Source organism: Oncorhynchus clarkii, unplaced genomic scaffold (genome assembly GCF_045791955.1).
Source record: "Oncorhynchus clarkii lewisi isolate Uvic-CL-2024 unplaced genomic scaffold, UVic_Ocla_1.0 unplaced_contig_6266_pilon_pilon, whole genome shotgun sequence".
Lineage (NCBI taxonomy): Eukaryota > Metazoa > Chordata > Actinopteri > Salmoniformes > Salmonidae > Oncorhynchus > Oncorhynchus clarkii.
In genome coordinates this window covers 1-10,494 of record NW_027258875.1, presented here as the reverse complement: position 1 = coordinate 10,494, position 10,494 = coordinate 1, and the positions used below count along the sequence as shown (strand labels likewise).

Here is a 10,494-nt window from a genome sequence, read left to right as displayed (position 1 = left end):
CTATGACTGTGAGAAAGAAAGGAAAAGCTACTTCTACGCAACATAAGTGGTTTTATCCACATTTCAGCCTCATAACGTCAAATAATCAATATTCAGACTATCGGCCAATAAAACAAAGTCTGTAACAGTAATAAATAAAATGGCGTTTAGTCATATATTATCGTAAAATATAGTCTGAAGATGGGGGGAAACGTGGTGGAAGAACCATTTGAAATTCAAGAAAGCCGTTTTGTGGGACTACTACTGTGTCCACTACCTGGAAAAACACAAACATTTCCAAATGCAATTGAATATTACCATACGTTGTTCCACGTTTGAGATCAGTCCTCATTTAACAATGCTTAACTATGTATTAAAAAGGCCATTGAAGCACACCTAAAGTAAATGTATATTTTCTAGATCAGTAAAAATGCTATGCAAAACGCCATTCTAATGTGTCACTGTAGATATGACCCTCTTGACTTCTCAACCGCCTGGTAGAGCTCTGTAACAAAACGCCATTCTAATGTGTCACTGTAGATATGACCCTCTTGACTTCTCAACCGCCTGGTAGAGCTCTGTAACAAAACGCCATTCTAATGTGTCACTGTAGATATGACCCTCTTGACTTCTCAACCGCCTGGTAGAGCTCTTTCACTTGATTGGAAAAATAATATTGGAAATACTTATTTCAGTTGGTAGTAATAAGAATTTAATGTTAAAGAATTGTTTTAACGTGTTTTCTCAAGAAGAAACAGAGGGTAACTTTTGTTTCGTCATCGTTGTCGAGTATACTTTCTACAATTTGATTTAATGTGGCATAAACAAAAAAACACGATTTTTCAGTCAAAAATATGAGATAAGGGCGGGAGCACTGTGTGTGTTCTCTCATGGAGACTAAGTGCATGTGACGTGAAATATGTCTTTCCACACCGGGAGCAGTGGTAAGGCATCTTCCCTGTGTGTGTTACCTCGTGGTCTGTCAGGTGCCTAAACTGGGTAAATATCGTTCCACACTGGGAGCAGCGGAAAAGCTTCCCCCCTGTATGGCATTTCTCATGCACTTTCAGGTTCCCTAAATTCTTAAACGTTTTTTCACAATGAGAACAGTGGAAAAGCCTCTTTACTTCTGTGTGAGTTCTCTCGTGTGATTCCAGGTTCCCTAACTGGATAAATCTCTTTCCGCACTGAGAGCAGTGATAAGGTTTCTCCCCTGTGTGTATTTTCGTATGTGCTTTCAGGCTCCCTGAATGGGTGAATCTCTTTCCACACAGGGCGCAGTGGTACGGCTTCTCTCCCGTATGTGTCCTCCCGTGCGTTTTCAGGTTCCCTAAATGGTTAAAACTCTTTCCACACTGGGAGCAGTGGTGTCGTCCAGCTGGTTTGGACGTCGCTGGGTCCGGATCCCCCGAAGGACTCTTACCGCTGTCAACGTGAGAGTCTGATCTCTCTCCTGCCAAAGACAGTGTTTAGTTAGACAGACATGTACGAAGTCCACATGATGAAACCTCTTACTAAGTCTTTGTATGGCGTTTAATATAGATCCCTCAGAGCAGAGTGGCTGTAGAGAACTGTAGGCTAATAAAACAAATCCTATTGAACTTTACATGTTGTGTCTTTTTTTGTTGACATCCTAATCTGATCTAGATTTATGATATCCTTATTACATCTTGACATCCTAATCTGATCTAGATTTATGATATCCTTATTACATCTTGACATCCTTATTGATCAACAATAACATCCTAATCTGATCTAGATTTATGATATCCTTATTACATCTTGACATCCTTATTGATCAACAATAACATCCTAATCTGATCTAGATTTATGATATCCTTATTACATCTTGACATCCTTATTGATCAGAAATGACATCCTGATCTAGATTTATGATATCCTTATTACATCTTGACATCCTTATTGATCAAAAATGACATCCAAATCTGATCTAGATTTATGATATCCTTATTACATCTTGACATCCTTATTGATCAACAATAACATCATAATCTGATCTAGATTTATGATATCCTTATTACATCTTGACATCCTTATTGATCAACAATGACATCCTAATCTGATCTAGATTTATGATATCCTTATTACATCTTGACATCCTTATTGATCAAAAAATGACATCCAAATCTGATCTAGATTTATGACATCCTTATTACATCTTGACATCCTTATTGATCAAAAAATGACATCCAAATCTGATCTACTTCTTATGGGGTTGTAAGGGAATTTATCCACATCTGATCTCTATAACCTCCTTATTGATCTCCACATCCAACATCTGATCTCTATAACCTCCTTATTGATCTCCACATCCAACATCTGATCTCTATAACCTCCTTATTGATCTCCACATCCAACATCTGATCTCTATAACCTCCTTATTGATCTCCACATCCGACGTCTGATAAAGGGTTAGCAGGGCATCAATGGAATGTGGACGTCAGATTAAATGAGGTTGGTTTCAATTTATTGACTAAGACTTTGGAAGTAAATCCAAATTCAATATATGACATCAAAATTGGTAAATAAACAAAAACAGGAAGTATAAATATAATATTTATTGATTGATTTATTTGTTGATATTCTTTTGCTTTTAACTCAGCTAAGGTGAACTGGAGGAGTGTGCTCGTACATGCCCTTAGGGATAGGGCCACCCCTTTTTTCTCCACTTCCTGTCTGAATGACGTGCCCAACATAAACTGACTGTAGCTCAGGTCCCCGAAGGGAGGATATGCATATAATTGGTACCATTGTAAATAAAAAAAACATTGAAGTTCGTAAGAAATGTTACAATAATGTAGGAGACTATAACATAATAGATATGGTAGGAGAAAATCCAACCTGATTTTTTATTTTTTATTTTTTATTTTTTATTTTTTATTTTTGGAGATAAATGCAAGAGAAAGGTCATATTGTAAAATAGCTCCCTGATGCATTTCCTATGGCTTCCACAGGGCGTCAACAGTACATCCTGTACAAAAACAAACTCGCGTCCTTGACAACTTCCTGGACAACAGCTCTGCACTGCTTCACGAAGCGCAAGAAGTATGAATGCCCCTTCTACTTCTGAAGAGGTCGTGTCACTGTAAATGCTACATGGTCAGGTATGAATGCCCTTCTACTTCTGAAGAGGTCGTATCACTGTAAATGCTACATGGTCAATGCAGACGTCAGATTAACTATGCAGCGCCCTGACGCACAATTCACCTCTCTCCCGCCAATTTGACAGTATTTCTGATTGGCTTAACGCACCACCACTATTTATTTTTAACCTTTATTTTAACTAAGTCAGTTAATTAAGAACAAATTCTTATTTTCAATGAGGGCCTAGGAACAGTGGGTTAACTGCCCTGTTCAGGGGCAGAACGACAGATTTGTACCTTGTCAGCTCGGGGATTTGAACTTGCAACCTTCCGGTTACTAGTCCAACGCTGTGGACCTGTGGAGCTTCTCAATGTAATGTTTTCTTCGCCTAAAACAGCAAAACAACGTGTGTTTTTACATCCTTTGAGAATTACAATAGTTCCTCAATGTATATAAAAAAAATATTTTCCAGCTCTCTCCCTTTTCGATGAACCACTCAGCAGGAAACAAGTAAATGCTCTGATCCAGTGGAAACGCCATAAAATAGACCTGATTACTTCTCATCAGTGCTTGACTTGGACTGGAATAGGTTCCTGCTACTCATTTTGGGTGCTGGTACTGTTTATATGTAGGTGCAGGATCTCCACTATACTTCTGAGCTAATATTCTATATTCTATAAGAGGAACATTTGAGGTTTCGCTACTCAGCTCCAGTAAGCGCCTGTCCAAGTCGAGCATTGCTTTTTATCTCTTGCGCAAACAACAACCTACAGCTGTGCCGGTCCTGAGCTCACCGGTTGAGGGGAAACTCTGAGGATCCAGAATATTTTATACAATGTTGCTAGGTTGGTAGCACAAGCTTCAGGCCTGACCCAAGTTAATAGTTGATACAGTGTTTCAAGTTGGTTGCAGACAGGCCATGCTTAGTCAATGTGATTTTATAGGATATTTATTTTTTAAATCAGGATATTTTCTACATGCAGGCTGCAATGTTTTTATTTGTTGACTTTATGTCGGCTATTTTTACCATAGTTGGAAACAGAAAATACTTTTTAGTTTTTTTTATCATTTTAATTTAGATTGAATTTTGATGAACAACATGACAATGATTTTGACATATGAAGACGTTTATTATAAATTAAATTAAAATGTTCCATGAAAATGTGCATATGAAAACCATAACTGGCACGCAGATAAGTAGAAATGGTACGATAAATTGGCATTCCACATAAGAAAAGGCAGAATGGTGTCTATATATGGAAAAATACACGCTAAAAAAATAAATCGACCAACATTTGTATTAGTTGTGGAACAGCCCTACTGGGAACAGATACCAGCTCTAATGGGAACAGATACCAGCCCTACTGGGAACAGATACCAGCCCTACTGGGAACAGATACCAGCCCTACTGGGAACAGATACCAGCCCTACTGGGAACAGATACCAGCCCTACTGGGAACAGATACCAGCTCTACTGGGAACAGATACCAGCCCTACTGGGAACAGATACCAGCTCTACTGGGAACAGATACCAGCCCTACTGGGAACAGATACCAGCTCTACTGGGAACAGATACCAGCACTACTGGGAACAGATACCAGCTCTACTGGGAACAGATACCAGCTCTACTGGGAACAGATACCAGCTCTACTGGGAACAGATACCAGCCCTACTGGGAACAGATACCAGCCCTACTGGGAACAGATACCAGCCCTACTGGGAACAGATACCAGCCCTGCTGGGAACAGATACCAGCCCTACTGGGAACAGATACCAGCCCTACTGGGAACAGATACCAGCTCTACTGGGAACAGATACCAGCCCTACTGGGAACAGATACCAGCCCTACTGGGAACAGATACCAGCCCTACTGGGAACAGATACCAGCTCTACTGGGAACAGATACCAGCCCTACTGGGAACAGATACCAGCTCTACTGGGAACAGATACCAGCCCTACTGGGAACAGATACCAGCCCTACTGGGAAACAGATACCAGCCCTACTGGGAACAGATACCAGCCCTACTGGGAACAGATACCAGCCCTACTGGGAACAGATACCAGCCCTACTGGGAACAGATACCAGCTCTACTGGGAACAGATACCAGCCCTACTGGGAACAGATACCAGCCCTACTGGGAACAGATACCAGCTCTACTGGGAACAGATACCAGCTCTACTGGGAACAGATACCAGCCCTACTGGGAACAGATACCAGCCCTACTGGGAACAGATACCAGCCCTACTGGGAACAGATACCAGCCCTACTGGGAACAGATACCAGCCCTACTGGGAACAGATACCAGCCCTACTGGGAACAGATACCAGCCCTACTGGGAACAGATACCAGCCCTACTGGGAACAGATACCAGCCCTACTGGGAACAGATACCAGCCCTACTGGGAACAGATACCAGCCCTACTGGGAACAGATACCAGCCCTACTGGGAACAGATACCAGCCCTACTGGGAACAGATACCAGCCCTACTGGGAACAGATACCAGCCCTACTGGGAACAGATACCAGCCCTACTGGGAACAGATACAAGCCCTACTGGGAACAGATACCAGCCCTACTGGGAACAGATACCAGCCCTACTGGGAACAGATACCAGCCCTACTGGGAACAGATACCAGCTCTACTGGGAACAGATACCAGCCCTACTGGGAACAGATACCAACTCTACTGGGAACAGATACCAGCCCTACTGGGAACAGATACCAGCTCTACTGGGAACAGATACCAGCCCTACTGGGAACAGATACCAGCCCTACTGGGAACAGATACCAGCTCTACTGGGAACAGATACCAGCCCTACTGGGAACAGATACCAGCTCTACTGGGAACAGATACCAGCCCTACTGGGAACAGATACCAGCTCTACTGGGAACAGATACCAGCTCTACTGGGAACAGATACCAGCCCTACTGGAAACAGATACCAGCTCTACTGGGAACAGATACCAGCTCTACTGGGAACAGATACCAGCTCTACTGGGAACAGATACCAGCTCTACTGGGAACAGATACCAGCCCTACTGGGAACAGATACCAGGCCTACTGGGAACAGATACCAGCTCTACTGGGAACAGATACCAGCCCTACTGGGAACAGATACCAGCCCTACTGGGAACAGATACCAGCTCTACTGGGAACAGATACCAGCCCTACTGGGAACAGATACCAGCCCTACTGGGAACAGATACCAGCCCTACTGGGAACAGATACCAGCCCTACTGGGAACAGATACCAGCTCTACTGGGAACAGATACCAGCCCTACTGGGAACAGATACCAGCCCTACTGGGAACAGATACCAGCCCTACTGGGAACAGATACCAGCCCTACAGGGAACAGATACCAGCCCTACTGGGAACAGATACCAGCTCTACTGGGAACAGATACCAGCCCTACTGGGAACAGATACCAGCCCTACTGGGAACAGATACCAGCTCTACTGGGAACAGATACCAGCCCTACTGGGAACAGATACCAGCCCTACTGGGAACAGATACCAGCCCTACTGGGAACAGATACCAGCCCTACTGGGAACAGATACCAGCCCTACTGGGAACAGATACCAGCTCTACTGGGAACAGATACCAGCCCTACTGGGAACAGATACCAGCTCTACTGGGAACAGATACCAGCCCTACTGGGAACAGATACCAGCTCTACTGGGAACAGATACCAGCCCTACTGGGAACAGATACCAGCCCTACTGGGAACAGATACCAGCTCTACTGGGAACAGATACCAGCCCTACTGGGAACAGATACCAGCTCTACTGGGAACAGATACCAGCCCTACTGGGAACAGATACCAGCCCTACTGGGAACAGATACCAGCTCTACTGGGAACAGATACCAGCCCTACTGGAAACAGATACCAGCTCTACTGGGAACAGATACCAGCTCTACTGGGAACAGATACCAGCTCTACTGGGAACAGATACCAGCTCTACTGGGAACAGATACCAGCCCTACTGGGAACAGATACCAGGCCTACTGGGAACAGATACCAGCTCTACTGGGAACAGATACCAGCCCTACTGGGAACAGATACCAGCCCTACTGGGAACAGATACCAGCTCTACTGGGAACAGATACCAGCTCTACTGGGAACAGATACCAGCCCTACTGGGAACAGATACCAGCCCTACTGGGAACAGATACCAGCCCTACTGGGAACAGATACCAGCCCTACTGGGAACAGATACCAGCCCTACTGGGAACAGATACCAGCCCTACTGGGAACAGATACCAGCCCTACTGGGAACAGATACCAGCCCTACAGGGAACAGATACCAGCCCTACTGGGAACAGATACCAGCTCTACTGGGAACAGATACCAGCCCTACTGGGAACAGATACCAGCCCTACTGGGAACAGATACCAGCCCTACTGGGAACAGATACCAGCTCTACTGGGAACAGATACCAGCCCTACTGGGAACAGATACCAGCCCTACTGGGAACAGATACCAGCCCTACTGGGAACAGATACCAGCCCTACTGGGAACAGATACCAGCCCTACTGGGAACAGATACCAGCCCTACTGGGAACAGATACCAGCTCTACTGGGAACAGATACCAGCCCTACTGGGAACAGATACCAGCCCTACTGGGAACAGATACCAGCCCTACTGGGAACAGATACCAGCCCTACTGGGAACAGATACCAGCCCTACTGGGAACAGATACCAGCCCTACTGGGAACAGATACCAGCCCTACTGGGAACAGATACCAGCCCTACTGGGAACAGATACCAGCCCTACTGGGAACAGATACCAGCCCTACTGGGAACAGATACCAGCCCTACTGGGAACAGATACCAGCCCTACTGGGAACAGATACCAGCCCTACTGGGAACAGATACCAGCCCTACTGGGAACAGATACCAGCCCTACTGGGAACAGATACCAGCCCTACTGGGAACAGATACCAGCCCTACTGGGAACAGATACCAGCCCTACTGGGAACAGATACCAGCCCTACTGGGAACAGATACCAGCCCTACTGGGAACAGATACCAGCTCTACTGGGAACAGATACCAGCTCTACTGGGAACAGATACCAGCTCTACTGGGAACAGATACCAGCCCTACTGGGAACAGATACCAGCCCTACTGGGAACAGATACCAGCCCTACTGGGAACAGATACCAGCCCTACTGGGAACAGATACCAGCCCTACTGGGAACAGATACCAGCTCTACTGGGAACAGATACCAGCCCTACTGGGAACAGATACCAGCTCTACTGGGAACAGATACCAGCCCTACTGGGAACAGATACCAGCCCTACTGGGAACAGATACCAGCCCTACTGGGAACAGATACCAGCCCTACTGGGAACAGATACCAGCCAGCCATGCTGGGAACAGATACCAGCCCTACTGGGAACAGATACCAGCCCTACTGGTAACAGATACCAGCCCTACTGGGAACAGATACCAGCCCTACTGGGAACAGATACCAGCCAGCCATGCTGGGAACAGATACCAGCCCTACTGGGAACAGATACCAGCCCTACTGGTAACAGATACCAGGCCATCTTCCTGTCAACTAACAGAACTCTGCTGGTTGTCCTGGTAACAGATACCAGCCCTACTGGGAACAGATACCAGCTCTACTGGGAACAGATACCAGCCCTACTGGGAACAGACCCGAGTGGGCAGATCTATTTTATTTGTTCAAACTAAACTACAGCACTTACTTTGATGTGTCAAATCTGATCCTTTCTTCTCTTCTCCTCCTCTCACAGTTCCACTCAGCCCCATTGTTTTCCTGCAGTCCACCAGCAGCACAGACAACCTCTTCATACCCAGCAGTAAGGTGCTACCGGGAGAGGCACGATACAGGGACTCCGGGAGGGAGGAAGGGCTAGCGTTGTCCTGGTAACCATAAAGAGGGGACACAGACACATATCATTATGGATGCTGATGTCACTGTTGTCATGAAATGCATTTACAGAAACCCAGCCCAGACCCCGATAGAGCAAGCTGTATGCTAGACCAGACCAAGCTGTACCTTCTGGTGTTCTGATCTGGAGAGACTCTTCTCTGCCTCGTCAGCATCAGGATGTTGTTGAGGCTCCCCAGAGGATCCATAATAGTCATGTGTCTCTCCTGTGTGAATGAGAACATCAAAACAGATGGTAAACTTATGACTTTTTATTGCAATCACAGATGGTAGGGAATTCGATTTGATTGGTCCTCAAATCACAGCTCAGACACAACACTTGAGTCAGGATAAAGTGGGGTTAGCCTGCCCCCTGATTGGTCCTCAACTAGCCTGCCCCGGAGCAGGTTAGAGATGAAGGATTTGTTGCCATAGAAACTTACATGGTTAAGAGGTAAGAGACCTTCAACAGTTTTCCTGAGTTGAATTCAGTGAGTCGAAAATCAGAATTGAACCGAAGTCAGCTCACTAACTCCTCTATCCCACTACATAGTATACCCCTCAGAGTTAAACAGGCTGTTGTGGGTTCTGATGGGAAATCAAAGTTGAGCAGGTGTTCATAATGTTTTGTAAACTCTGTATATATCGGGTTCAGATGGGGTATGACTGTTGAACTTAAGGTCGTTGTGCAATTAGAAGTTATATTCTTCAAGAATCAATGGCTACAACTCTCTCTAATGTGTCATCAGGTTCTAGGACTTCTTCTCTGCTTTTAAACTGTGAGATGTGAAGTTGTGGACTTGTTCCGAGTGACATTGGTGTACAGAGCGCTCTGTGAATTCCATAGGTTCCCGTGCCTTATGGTGTCACAGTGCCCCATATGTCAGCTCTTGGTTTCCACTTTCTCAGCGGAGCTGACCTGAACTGGCAGGTTTCACACCCCACATTTACATAGGGAGTGACGTGTCACATTTTCTGGCCTATCCAGAAAAATGATTTCTTCTCTTCCTCTGAGAGAGTGAACCCAGCATGGGAGACAGCTCCCAGGGGGGAAAGATGTTTACCCGCTGACTAAACTAAATTCATTTAGATGTAAATGGACAATGAAGTATCAATCATAGGATTAAAAAAAAAATGCATGTACCAATGGCAGATTGCCCCTTTATCAATTCCTCCAGTACTGAACAATATATTTGAGAGCATAACTTCAGTAGAATGCCCCTTTAAAACCACACCTTAGCCTAGTTCAACAACTGCTGAGTTGTTTTTAGACAATACTCACTGGTGTTAATCAGATCTTCTGTCTCCTCCTCTTTCACTCCCATAACAGCTTCAACCTTCTCTTTTATTGAGACAGCCTCCTCTTCCTCCCCAAAAGGTTCCTCTTTCACTGAAACAGCCCCCTCTTCCTCCTTTTTCATTCCGAAAGCTTCTACCTCCTCTTCCACTGTGACAGCCTGTATCCCCTCTTCCACTCCTAAAGTGTCTTTCTCTTCTTTCACTGGAACAT

At 45.3% G+C, this 10,494-nt stretch overlaps 1 protein-coding gene across 1 annotated transcript; it reads right to left on the bottom strand.

The window, feature by feature from the left end:
• On the bottom strand, nucleotides 1-10,405 carry LOC139399009 (zinc finger protein 2-like). The gene is made up of 5 exons (XM_071144645.1): nucleotides 10,267-10,405; nucleotides 9,114-9,211; nucleotides 8,800-8,977; nucleotides 1,107-1,432; nucleotides 1-6 (listed from the first exon to the last, which is right to left on the bottom strand). The coding sequence occupies exons 1-5, from the start codon at nucleotides 10,403-10,405 to the stop codon at nucleotides 1-3; spliced, it is 747 nt and encodes a 248-aa protein (XP_071000746.1).
• Nucleotides 10,406-10,494: the final 89 nt, after the last annotated feature.

Coding starts and splice junctions, on each gene's coding strand:
- LOC139399009 (XM_071144645.1), bottom strand. CDS start 10,405: ATGAAAAAGGAGGAAGAGGGGGCTGTTTCAGTGAAAGAGGAACCTTTT. Junction 8,978..9,113: donor CCAGATCAGAACACCAGAAG/GTACAGCTTGGT, acceptor TATGGTTACCAG/GACAACGCTAGCCCTTCCTC. Junction 1,433..8,799: donor ATCAGATTTGACACATCAAA/GTAAGTGCTGTA, acceptor TGTCTTTGGCAG/GAGAGAGATCAGACTCTCAC.